The 14,289-nt window shown below is 37.4% G+C and overlaps 1 protein-coding gene across 1 annotated transcript in view; it reads right to left on the bottom strand.

Annotated features, from left to right (window-relative positions):
- Positions 1-270: 270 nt before the first annotated feature.
- The window catches only part of ABCA13 (ATP binding cassette subfamily A member 13), a 165,614-nt gene continuing 151,595 nt past the window's right edge, over positions 271-14,289 (bottom strand). Inside the window, 3 exon segments of the mRNA XM_049830140.1 lie at positions 271-359; positions 1,791-1,934; positions 3,376-3,473. Coding sequence (XP_049686097.1) covers positions 271-359; positions 1,791-1,934; positions 3,376-3,473 — 331 coding nt within the window.

Consider the following 14,289-nt stretch of genomic DNA (forward strand, 5'->3'; position numbering starts at 1 on the left):
AGGCCATTTATATTATAAAATTCCAGTTAATTAAAAAGCATTACTTTTTGGCAGATTTTTGATCTGCATGTAACTAGTTTCTTGTTTTACTGAGAACTGATAGCGTTCCTTCTGGCCTACAAATGCAAACTGACCTCTGCCTCTACTATTTGTTTCTTACACACAAATTCTTAACAGCTGAAAAGTTATTGAATATAAAATGCATGTATATATACACAAACATACACACACATATATGCAGCTGAATATATGCTTTATCCTATTCTGAGCCTAGACTGGCAGGTGGTCACAATGAACAACAGGGGATTCTTGTGAAAAATGTGAGACTCCTTGCTGTTAATACCAGTAAGACATGAAAAAAAGTAATACTTTGACATTACTTGAACTGAAACTTTGGAGACATAGTGATAGCATATGTCCATACATTCTGTATGGTATGTCTAAATATTTTTATGGTTTTAATATTTTGTACCAGCTGTGAAAAACTGGTTTGCTGCTAGATGAATGTAAAAGTGAGATTTAGTAAATAACTATTAGAAATCTTATACTAACACTATGATTGAAATGACACACTTCAGGAACTTTAGCCTGCTGTTTCCACCAATAACCATCACAGATGAGAGTCCAGATATTTCAAGGTGAAATTATACTTCTGAACATTGCAGAGTGATGATTCAACAACTAATGTGTCTCCTTGATATTTTTTTTTTTTTAACAGATCTTACTACAAAAAAGGCTTGTTTGCTTTTTAATCACACAACTATTTGACAGCAAGGAATGTAAAGGGAAAGATGGCTATTCTTGATTCAAATGATCATATTCATATGCAAACAAACTTAGGATGCGTTATAAGGATGTTTGTTATTCAGCAGAACAATTCTCCTCTTTAAAACTGACGCTCAGCTAGTCAGGGGGAGGAAAGAATGGTAGGTGACTCAGGTGATTAATTACCATGAATAATGGAGAGGAAGTAAGCTTGAGTGAACAATGCCTGAACAATCAACAGGCTGAAATTACATCCTGCCATTCAGTGAATAGATCATTTACAAGCAGTTAATAGATCACTACAGACCAGAATACTTCATTAATGATTTGCACATGGGAAAAAGGAATAAATTCACACCATCTATCATAGAAAATTAATATTTTGACTAGATGCGACTCTCAGTTTGTAGACTACATAACAAGAAGTTGCATATAAAGATGGCGTAACACATGACAACCACTCAGAAACCCCATCCTTGCCATCAGTCTGTTCTTCCTTTTGCCCAAATAGGATTTCACAGCCTTTGGTACTGAGATCTCTTCTGCCTGCTTGTGCATTTCTGCTGTTCCCTAATGTGCAGCATGATACTCACTGCAAAAGACAACTCTCAAAGGAAAATGTCCTGTTAAGTCTATGGTTTACTGGAATTTACAGAGACTGGTTCAGCCTTTTCAAGGACATTGATAAGATCCCAACTTTTGGACTGTGGAGATGGTAGTTCACAGTCCTACCTTCTCATCCCACACAGATATAGATGCATCTAAGCACTGATTATGCTTGTGCACAGTTACGGTGATGCTTTTCTGTGCTCACCTTCAGCGTAAAAGCAGTAGCGTTCATGAAATTACTGTGTAGACCTGAAATGGCCTGGAACTGCTGGTTTATCGCATACATTTGGATAATCCAGCAAATGATACAGTATTCCACTACATCAATAATTACAACACACAGCATGTTTAGACAAAAGCGGGGGGGGAGGGAGTAGAAAAAAAAAAGAGAAAAATTAGGAAAAAAACCCCAAACTCCTCCTCTAATGTGGTTTGGCTAATGGGGTAATGTTTGATTTGCAGAAAAACTCCGTGATTCTCTAGGACTCTGAAGAGCTCTGCTAAGCACCCAACTTCGTGGGACTGGTACTTGAGTAAGTTAAGATGCTGTCCTTAAAACCAGCAAAAATTATGAAAACAGATAAAAATGAATGCATGTTATGATGAAGTTACACTTTCTTATAACCAGTCTAGCTTCAGTAGGATCACATGGCAGATTAACATGGAAAATACGAGGTTTTAAACAAGAATATATTTTGTCTACATTGGTAGCACAAAGAAACGTTCATACTCAGAGCATGCATTTTGTGCATGTTCTGAGATGACATTTTGTTAATCTCATAAAAGATATATAAATGTAGGATAATCTTATGCTATAGGTTTTTAATCCAACAGACTAGTGGTGTTACAATGCAGTCTGGGAAAGGCTGAGCACACACACACTTAACATACACAAACAGGTTCATAACACTAAGGTAGTCATTGTTTTACATGATTCTTCTCATATACACTAATAAAGTAAAAGGAAAAAAAAAATTAAAGGCCTTTGAGAGTTTTTCTTGGAATGTAATTACCATAGGTTTTTGTAAGGCTTCATATCAAAAGAATCTCAGTAAAGACTGAGACTTATCTCTGGACCTTATCAGAAAGCAATCAAAGCAAATACTGTCAGAGACTACACTGCACTCCTACTTCGGGTGAACACAAAGGCAAGTTCAACTTCATCAACAATAAAAGCAAAAGGAAATTTTCACTGTCGTGGTTCAACCCCAGCCAGGAACTAAGCACCACGCAGCTGCTCACTCAATCCCCCTCCACCCAGTGGGATGAGGGAGAGAATTGGGAAAAGAAGTAAAACTCACAGGATGAGATAAGAACAGTTTAATAGAACAGAAAAGAAGAAACTAATAATGATAACACTAATAAAATGACAACAGTAATAATAAAAGGATTGGAATCTACAAATGATGCACAGTGCAATTGCTCACCACCCACTGATCGATGCCCAGTTAGTCCTCGAGCAGCGATTCTCCTGCCCCCACTTCCCCCAGTTTATGTACTGGGCGTGATGTCACATGGTGTGGAATACCCCATTGGCCACTTTGGGTCAGCTGCCCTGGCTGTGTCCTGTGCCAGCTTCTTGTCCCCCTACAGCTTTCTCACTGGCTGGGCTTGAGAAACTGAAAAATCCTTGACTTCAGACTGAACACTACTTAGCAAAAACTGCAAACATCAGTGTTATCAACATTCTTCTCATACTGAACTCAAAACATTGCACTACACCAGCTACCAGGAAGACAGTTAACTCTATCCCAGCTGAAAATAGGACACACTCAGAGAAAGGGCTTACATTGCTTAAATGACTGTTTGGAGTTGATTTAACCAATATCACAAATCAGATTTTTAAGAATTGCTTAGTAGGAAAATAAAAGGGATGCTCATACATACTTTTCCCCAAAAGTCAATATATGCAAAAATGCCTATACGGTTCTTACCAGCCCATACTTAATCCTGCCATAGAACAAATACTATGATGAGGAGGTTTTAGCTGTACATTTAACTGTGTTCCAGGAAAACGGAGTTGTAGACAGTCCAAAATCATTCTTTGAAAGCTCATTTCTTTACTAATCCAAATCTTGACAGAATAGCCGTCTCCAAACCTAAGAATGATACATAGAAACATAAATCCATTTCTCTACACTATGAAGAAAAGAACGTTTGCTTCAATTGATTTTCCTACGATTATGTCAAATAACATCATGTATCCCTACTGTATTATCACTGTGATTTTAGTATTATACTATTGAACAATAGAATTTCAATGAGAAATTTGTTAAATTAATAACAGAGAAACAAAAAAATGTGTTATACTTACATTTTAATTACTACATGATGTTTCACTATCCAATGTACCTGAGCTTATAATTAAATCATGTTTTAATTGCTATATTGGTTTGAATGGTTAGCAAAAAGCTATGAACATTACCAATCACAAATACAGAAGAAAGATTCTTTAACTTTTCTAATGAGAAAAATGGGCATGTAGCACTATTTTTGAAATCTTTTAATAAAGCTGCACATTCATATGCAGATTTCAGCAGAGTGAGTACAACCGTGTTTTACAGATATGCAAAGGCAAGTATAGGGTTATTTAGGCAGACTGCAAAGTTAATGAATTTTCTTTAGCTCTATGGCCACACAATCTGTCTCCAAGTAAGTTAGGAAATGAACTTCTCTTTGTCAACATACATGTGATAAAAGTTAAGTACAGGCAATCTAACCAACACATTATTTTTTATTAGATTTACTCACTGCTAATATTTAGTTGGGGAAGTTGCAATAAACCCATAAACACTGACGTGGCAACCATATTCTTATGCACATTGCTCAAGCAATTTAAGTTACAATGCACTAGTTCCCAGAGCAAGGTGCAAGGGCAGAGCTCAGAAGAAAGACAGGGCAACACGGGGCTGCTGCTGTGTCCCTCGCTTCCCAGCCCTCCTTTGCAGCTACATGTCCTCCTTCACATGTGTTCACCTTCTAGGTTAATTGTAGGGAAAAAAGCAGCAGGAGCCAAGTCAGAAGAGCTCTCCTCTGCTGCTGCTGTTCCCTGTTGCTGGTGAGCAATGTAAAGGCAGAGCTGGTAGAGGGACAGGGAGCTTGGACTGCACTGCCCACATCCTCCCAGAAACCTGCCACTTCCTCAGTCTTCCCACTGACCACCACTCCCACATCCTTCACTCAGCATTACTTCTTCACTGTCCAGCTCCACAATTACTCATCACCAAATCCGCTACTCCAGTTCTTCAGTTTCTAGTGACTATCCTCTCTCTTACTCCCTCACGCCAATACCCTCCTCTCCCATGTCCTTTCTGTGTACAACTTGTGATTCAAGGTAGCAGCTGGTTTAATTGGATCTGACAGGTGTGAAGCATATTTTCATGTGATCAAAGCAGAAGTACATATCACAGCACTATGATGCTGCCCTTTTCCAATATGAAAAAAACTGTAATAAAAAATAGAAAGCACTATTCTGAGACATATGTCCAGTTTAACCACTGTCTGAGTGAGTAACTTCCAGCAAAATACTTCACATGAAGCACCACTTGTTCCTCATCTATAATAGGTGTATAACAACGTAAGAGCTTTAGCTTTTATTTTGTGTTGGATCAGAACCTCTGTTGGTATAAAGCAATAAGGTCATCATTGATTTCAGAGCAAGGCAAGTTTCCACAATGAAAAATTCTAGACCACAGATTTTATTATTAAGAATTTCACATAAATTCAAAATATGATTTCCAAAAATCTTCTCAGACAAGAATCCTATTTCTTTTTGTAAAATGAAACCATAGTGGCTACACTTTAGGTATGACAGTGGCAGCTTCTGCATAAAAAGCTGCACTGTATGAAAAGCCCCATTAAAAATAAATTATTGTAGGCTTTTTTGGTCTTTGGCGTTTTGTTTATTTTTTTTATTGCAGTCAAATGCAACCACTGAACTGCTTGAAATGGAGTAAGAAGAAACTTGGTTCCTGAAGGACATTATATGAATTAAATCATATTGGGTACAAGCTGCAGGGTACTAAATATTCACTTGGCAGTGTGACCTGACAGAGGAACAGTGGTGTTACACCAAAGAGATCCAGAATAAGGTGGAATCCAAAGCAGTGGCTGGCTGATTTGCTTTGCAATGATTTACTAACATGTACTAGATCTCTAATTAAAGGTTTTAAATGCATAGCATCATCCCTGAAAAAATACATGTGACAATAAAAAAAGATGTTGCAAAGATGGATATAGTTAGCAAGGATGTTCAATTTAGTTGACAGCAACATGAGGTAACATTTTACAAGAGATCATTGATTCTGATCAGTTTTCTGGCATCTCTACGCAGCTACCATTGAACTACAGTTTGAAAAATGCTGGCTTATGGAGATGTTCAACAGTCTCATAAAATGAAATTGTTGTATGCAATGAAGTTTCCAAAGAAAATTAATCAAAATTCTGATTAGCAAAGACAGAGAAGTATGTGCAACTTTGGTTTAACTCTAAATCATAAATGGCAAAAGCACCAGCACAGTACAAATAAAAAGCTTTAATTTTTTTTTCTTTTGGCTAGTCGAATTAGGATGCTTCTATACCATGATTTTAAAATTCATTTTAGTACAAGAGCTCCCCATATAGAGTAAGCTGACCAGCAATAAACATTTCCCCTTGCTATAATCCACAAGCTGTTTTCACTAGCAACTGAGGCAATGGAAATTGAGTTGACCATTTTTTTTCCCCACTGTTTTCCTCTGGTTCAGACAATATAATTAATTCAGAAACCCAAAGTGGAATTACAGAGAAAAGCACAATCTGGTTTGATTAGCACTGTTAGGATCAAACCTTTAGTACCCGATAGTTCAAGACCTAAGGAGGGAAACATTATCATTAAAATGGTGTAAGTTGAGCCAGCACACCTGTTCAGCAGCCATCTGCTGCAAAAGAATCACCATCTCTTCAATGCTATTCAACAAAGATATTTTCCACTGCTAATTTCTACCACGTTACTTCAACACCTGCATTTCTATTTGTGTATACACACATAAAACCCCACATATTATGACAAAAAAAAATATTTTTTCCTCTCTATGCTTCCTCTTCTCCCTCATCAAACTAGTTGTTCACACTTGACTTGCACCTCATTAGCAGTTCTGGGAGTATTACTTATTGAGTGCTTTACCTACTAAAATGCCACCATGAGACTGAAACTAAAGTATAAATTCCCAGGCTGATTGTAAACTAATTAACTTGAGTATTAACAACAGCATCAGTTGCAGAAGCATGAGTTTAGCAAGGACTACCAAATGCATCCAAGAACTCCCCACGTTTAATTACATAGGTCCTCAAGCTAGCTGAGCAGCTCAAATTACAAGGGAACAAAAGAAACATAAAGTGGCAAGAAGGAATGGAACAATTTCCATATCAGGAATTACTAAATAAGCAAAAACTTTTCAGCATTGAAGAAAGATGATGAGGTGATGAAAAGGCTTTTTTTAAAGAGCCCAGAATCGTGACTGGCCTAAGGAAGGTAACTAAGGAACGATTCTTCACTCTCCTATGTTTCTCGTGCAAGAACAGGGGGCATCAACTTGAATTATAAGGAAGGCAATGCAAAATCAGTAAGAAGTAGTAATTTTCCTTACAGCACATAGGAAAACTGTACAACTCATTGGCACAGGATGTGCTGGATACCAGAACTTGACATGAGTTGAGTAAGAGATTAGAGAAATTTATGAGGAGAAAACAAAATAATCCACTAAGACCACCTCTGTCTTTGGAAGCCTCTAAGCAACAAACTGCTGTCGGGTGGTTGAGTAACGTGGAAAAGTTAACTTAATGTGCTTAACTTGTTCCTGTACTTTTCCCTCCTGGCAGCTGTCAGAGAGAGGATACTGGGCTAGACGGGTCTTTGATCAACCTCACAGTTGTTTCAGCATAAATATCACAAAGAGGATGTCAGCCTGGGCTAATCACCCAAATGGTTCCTCAGTTCTCAGATGGGTTTTGCAGTCTGTGATACAGTTCCACAGCTACACTGTCAGCAGTACAAAGACAGATAATATAAAACTACTTCAGATATGTGTCTACACAAGCTGCACTCACACACTAGAATAAAGTGTAGCCTGATCTATACTGATGAGGAAGTCCCCTGGGTGTTTTCCTGGTGCTCTTTCTAGCCTTGCAATGGGAATGGAAGTGGATTTAGTTGTCCAAAGGCTGAAAATTCTCATAAACACCAAGTAAAGGAGTTGCCACTTGGGGCAGATCAAGTAATAGTACCTTCTCAATGTTTCCTTCTGCCCATTCCTCAGAGGTCCTGGTTCACATATTTGAATGGGGACAAAAGTTGTTGAAATACAATGCCTTGTGGCCACACAGCTGAGCCTACACTTGGGTGGTCACAAGGGGTCCCTAGAGGTACTAACCAAGTGTTTACTGAAGCTTGACCCATGTAAACCGGTTATCTGTGAAGGCTGAAAAAGGAAGTCCATTATCAGCAGACTTCCATTTGCTTTAACAAAAAAACCCCAAACAACAAAAACCCAAAACCAAACAAACAAAATCTGTATTTTCATTTAAAACCCTTAAGAGTTTGCTTGGCCACAAATGAACGAAACCAAATGCAGAAACCACTGTTTTAACTTACAGCAGGGTCTGGAACGACCAGTTCATTGAATTACACTCTTCTCAAAGCCCATTCACCATCTCTTCTCTCCCTCGGTCAAAATTGCTGAATGTAACCTCAGGAAATCAAGAACATGGCCCTATTTCCTAAACCTTGATGAATAAGAAAAGCATCTGATAATCCATATGCTTTTTTTCCACTAATCAAAGATTACACTTCTCGGAGAATGTTGTGCTATACATACACATCAAAAAATTACAGCTCCCAGAAAGTTTATTGGTGGAAATAGAATGTACATATTTTATGTATGCACTAGTACGATTGATCAAAAGATTCCTTCAAAATGACATTACTGGATAACAAAATAAAAAATAATAACGAGAATACTGGCGCTTAACGTCTGCAAGGAACCACATCTTTTAGAACATATGCCACAAATCAAAGACGGGGAGTAATTTGTTACTGTGCTGTTTACCCCTCTGCTTTGGTTTACATTCATTTGCAGATAGATGTGGTTCTACTTCCCCTAAGTGAATAGGCCTCATCTAGACAAGCTAACTTAGTTATTCCAGTATGATTGCTGAAGCACAGGATACAGATTCAGGTCATTCCCCTTATAGCCCTAGACACAAGTACAGTTTACAAAGAGAACAAAACTTGAACAACGCTGAAAACAAAACACTTTGAAAAATGTTGAAAAAAAGAAACAAAAATTGAAATAAAATTATTAAAACAAATACATCACAGTTTAAGAGAATTTTAAATCACACAAATTTAATTATTTCATCCATTAAGTGGCAGGTAAGGACAATATCTAAGAATGAAAAAGGTTATTAAATTCAAAAGAGTTGCTTTGTTTTTTAAAAAAATGCTAAAACCAAATGCAAATATACTATCACTTCCAAATGTGAATTCCTCCTGCAATTATTCAGAACAACAGTGTTGCTGAACAGATAAACTTGATTAGGTGCAAATAAACAGACACAACAAATAAATTATACAATCTGTCTTCCATACACTATTCATAGATTCTGTTTCATCATTTTTTAATTGATTATGATTTTTCCAGGGTAACAATAGAAACATGAAAACAGTTATTAAAACAACAATAACACTTGTTCAAGTATATTGTACATATACTATTTGTTCACAGACACTCCAGGCTCTCATATCAAGCCATCTAAAGTTAATTTCTACATTCAGTAATATCATTGCCATAACAGTGACAGCCTGAGGTTATGAGCAATGCAGGGTACACCTTTGCCTTGCTCCCTGAACATGGGCATTTAAGTACTCAGGCATGATTTCCACACATGTGGTAAAAGCCTCAGAAAATCTTGTTAATTGTTTACACATGTGCACACACAGATCTGTCTGTATACCAGCTTGTATGTTTGCACATACAGACAAGTTATCAGGCATCTGTTACTCTACTATTATTTATATATTACATTTCCAGAGAAACAGGAACAGCAGCAATATAATTCTGTGCGAGGCTGATGGCGTGGCCCACAAAGAACCAAAACTGTTACCTCAAAGTACCTTCTGGGCCTCAACAGTGAAAAAAGCAGGAGGAAGCAACATTATCATTGTGTTGCTATAACTGTTTTCTGGAGTACTGGGGTTTTAAGTGAATTTTAAAAAGAAGTAATAATCAGGATTTTACACAATAAAATGTCTATTAAAAGGACCTTACCAAGACTTCAAAGTCAAATTTTCAAGTTAGAAAGTGCTAGAATGGAGACCAGCTGTGAAACTAGAATTTAAACCACTGGTATATTTGCATTATGCAATAAGTTTTAATTACATCATGACATAGCATCTCTTCATGAAATCCCTATCATGAATGCCTTACAGGATGTACTGGAGGTACGTGCTCAGACAAGTGGCTTTATTTACTGCAATATCTAGAAAACATTGCAAATAAGATAGCAAGCTGATGAGAAAAGGAAAGAAAGTGCTTCATGGTTCTGGTACAGCCCTGGGGGACTGAATCCTACCCTTTCACCCCAGTACACCTGTGTGATCTGTGGTAACTCAGACCATTTCTCACTGATGCCTTCCTATCTTGTTAAGGGCCCACCTTGAGACCTAGGGCTCCAATTTGCAGAAGGAATTTGTAGTACTTTCAGAAACACCCACAGCTACAGCTGAAGTTAACAGGCATTGTACTTTGAATGCAATGTTAAACAAATGGAAAAATTTTAGCTATAAACTGCTCAGATTGACTACGCAAACCCATTTAACTTTAGCATCATGCTTCAGTTACTCCTCTATAAAATGGGAATAATTATTTCAAATCCTGTTTTCCAGTAGTACTGTGGAAAACACAGATGTTGATATTTATGAAGCCCTGCTCCAGTGAATGCTGATAATACGGTATTTAGAGACAGGTGTGAAAAATGTAAAACAGTACACAGATCACATACTAGGGAAAGAGAAGAATATGAAATCTTAATTAGCTGCTGCTCATTGAATGAACAGGTACACAGATACAATGCAGTGTCCTGTGGAAAACATAGTATAAAATGACAAAAAAAATGCCTTGTAATGCACATGCACAGTAGGGCTGAATTAGTATTGCAGAAAGTTTTATAAGGGTGCAAAGATATTGCTCATTTCTGAACTCTCAGTCTGTGTGTTTTTAAACTTGTAAGAACTCTTTTCTTCAAGCTTTTCTCTGGGAAGATAAACTAATAGCTATATTACATGAATACACATCCACTGCCTTAATACATTTTTCATGTACAAAAGGAATAAAAATAATATTCACTTCTATATTTTATGGCTTGTAAGAAACTTACTGCTAGTATATCTGTTTGTATGGTAACACTGTCTCCACTGAAGGCTGAAATATTGATGAGATCTTTAAACTTAATCCTCTCTTTTCCATTTAAGAAATCTACATGTGCGAGTTTCAGAAAAGCAAGAAAATATTCTCAGTCAACCTTTAAAAAAAAAAAGGAAAGTATAAATAGCTTGCTAACACATTTTCCATTCTAACTCTGCTATAACAAATGGATTAGTTGTTGGGTACTTTAATCAGATGGCTTGCTGATAAAATTTGAGCAGAGACTTGATGTGTGTCCAGCGCTTGAAAAATTGGTATGGGTTTTTCAGCTATGAGAAGTCTGTCCAGATGGCCCTAGAACGAAGGATGGTATTCAAAATGTTGTTCCCAGAGGATTGGCCAGCTGTATCTAACATGGAAATGCTTTTTAAAAAAAACCCATTAAGTATCATGGAGAATACTGGAGAGAGCATTTAAATGTAATCCATTCACAATTTAGGGTAATTGACTCAGTTGGCAGGAGTCTTCTAAATTAGGTTTTAAGGGGCACAACTGCTAACACATCTATCTTATACAAACTACATCTAGAACTAAGATGCTGACTTTTTCGAAATTGCCCTTCAGTTCTTTCTTTCCAGCTAAAACCTTTCTTGGCATTATTTAGAAATTTGCCACCTGCAACGAAAGGCCTTTCTAAAGAAGTCCAACACTTACTATTCTACTGAGAAACATTTGCAGGTACTTAAAATCTGTTTAAACATAGATAAATACAGTCAGGGCTCAACAGCTGGGATCGGAAACCCAAACATCTACATTTGTAGTGAGAAGACATTTTGGACGAGCATTTTGTAACAGGCTCGCACAAGAGCTGGAAAATTCAATCAAGTCTCACATATTAGAAGCAGCATCACTTTTTATATGCCTATGAAGCTTTTATGTTTCACATTAGCATCTTCCTGGAGCTCACCCATACCCTTCATTGCAAAATTTCATACCACCATCTGACAAAGCTGTATTTAGTCCAAGATTACTGTCTTTCACATCTGCCAAGGGCTGAAAGTGTAGCGAGAGGGAAAGCTGAATCCTTGAAACTTCCCACCTGTCGTGGTTTAACCCCAGCCAGCAACTAAGCACCACACAGCCGCTCACTCACTCCCCCCATCCAGTGGGATGGGGGAGAAAATCGGGGGAAAAAAAGTAAAACTCGTGGGTTGAGATAAGAATGGTTTAACAGAACAGAAAAGAAGAAACTAATAATGATAATGATAACACTAATAAAATGACAACAGCAATAATAATAAAAGGATTGGAATGTACAAATGATGTGCAGTGAAATTGCTCACCACCCGCCGACTGACACCCAGCTAGTCCCTGAGTGGCGATTCCCTGCCCCCACTTCCCAGTTCCTATACTAGATGGGACGTCCCACGGTATGGAATACACCGTTGGCCAGTTTAGGTCAGGTGCCCTGGTTGTGTCCTGTGCCAACTTCTTGTGCCCCTCCAGCTTTCTTGCTGGCTGGGCATAAGAAGCTGAAAAATCCTTGACTTGGTATAAACACTACTTAGCAACTACTGAAAACATCAGTGATATCAACATTCTTTGCATATTGAACTCAAAACATAGCCCTGTACCAGCTACTAGGAAGACAGTTAACTCTATCCCAGCTGAAACCAGGACACCACCACAGCAGAAAAGCAAAATTAACAGGGGTCTAAGGAAGACCCATTAAGCCTTCATCACACATGCATCATAATCTAGACTTTACAGGCTGGAATAGTACTAACGGAAAAGCAAATAAAATAATTCTGAGGATTTCCATCAAGACAAACAGAATTGCCAGGAAGGGAAGAAAGAAAAAAATCATTTTAGTGGACACAGCAACATTTAAGAGAGGAAAAAAATTCTTGAGACATGCTAATGTAATCGCATGTAATATCAAAATGTGCTCCTAATGTTATTTCTTACAAAACAGGACTCATTCTATCATAAGAAAAAGCTGTATGAAAGTTTTCTTTGGTTTAAGTGTTCATACATGGTAGCATATCTGGAAATTATCTTCAAATAAGTTCGGAACACGAATTACACAGGGGTACTGAGTTTCTTAATCTCCTAACAATTACTTTATTTATTAAGTGTGTGATAGCCTGAGGTTTATGATGGAACACTGTATCGGCAAGTATTGGAGGGAAGTTTGGAAGCTAGAGTAAGCAACAAAATGATAGAAGTGGAGGGAAAGTCTTTGGCTTCTCCACAGCACTTATCAAAATTTTTCCAAAGAAAGCATGAAAATATCTTTATTGTATAGTTAATTAAAAACAAACAAACAAAAAAACACGAAAAAAACCACAAAACAAAACCAAAAACCAACCCCAAAACCAAAAACCTAACAGCTGTGTGTATATGAGGTTTTAAGACTGTGCTCTCTACCGTGGCTTTGCTCCCAGAAGCCAAGAAAATTAATTAGGCAGTCAGAGCAAATTCAGACAACTGCATGATTTAAATTAAATCCTTTGATAAAGCTAGTGAAGAATATTATTTTTTCCTAATAAAGGGTTCTAAAGTTTTAGAAAAATTCAATATGCTCCTGAACAATAAGTATGCAAAATTTGGACACTAAATCAATCAATAAACCAGGTGTTAAAGGGATTTTAGTCCTGCCTTAAATGGAAAATCTTAGCGCAGCTTCAGCTACACAGTTTCTATGGAAAACCTCAGCAATATTGGTATCCAGTGCATATATTATCCCACATGAATGCCACTGACATACATTAAAGAACTGTCATGGTAATACAAGGAACACAAACCTGCCAATACTACGAAATAGTCTTAACATAGAGAAGGTGTGCTTTTTTTAAAGTTACAATGATTTTAAACAAATAATTGCTAGGAATATGACTGCCAAACATTCTTATCATGACCTTGCTTTGGAGAGTTTAAGAGGCACACATACAGTCTTGATTCTTGAATGGCTGATCTGTGAATTTCTTGATATCTTCAGAGTTAATTTGAAGACACTTCCAGCATGTCATATAGTTTATTCTTTTGCATTGATTTGCTTACTGTGATCTGAAAGAGATGCATCTACAGAGACAGTGCATCAAATTGAGAAATAACTGTCCTACTTACATGAATATGGTGCATACTTATGAGTATACTTACGATGTCTTGCTTCCTTATGAAAAGATGCTGCTAAAGGAAACATCTGCAGTGTCAAAACAACGACAAAGGCACTGAGAAGATAAAAGTGAAGCTAGCCTTTCTGGAATGTCTGATTTTGCCCTCTCAAGGTCAAGCTGAGAAGACAGAGACACATACTCACTTGAGGATCTGAAAGAAAAAGGCGAGACCCACATTTATCCAAGCTAATTTTATGCACTCAACTGAAGTGTGTAAGTAATACCATTCCTCCTTATTAGGGGACATGCACATCTTCAAAAAGCAGTTTTGCCTGTCCAAGGTCTGAATTGCCCTCTACGGACATCTGCCTCTCTTACCACAAAAGGAGTAACGG

This window comes from Accipiter gentilis, chromosome 27 (genome assembly GCF_929443795.1).
Source record: "Accipiter gentilis chromosome 27, bAccGen1.1, whole genome shotgun sequence".
NCBI lineage: Eukaryota > Metazoa > Chordata > Aves > Accipitriformes > Accipitridae > Astur > Astur gentilis.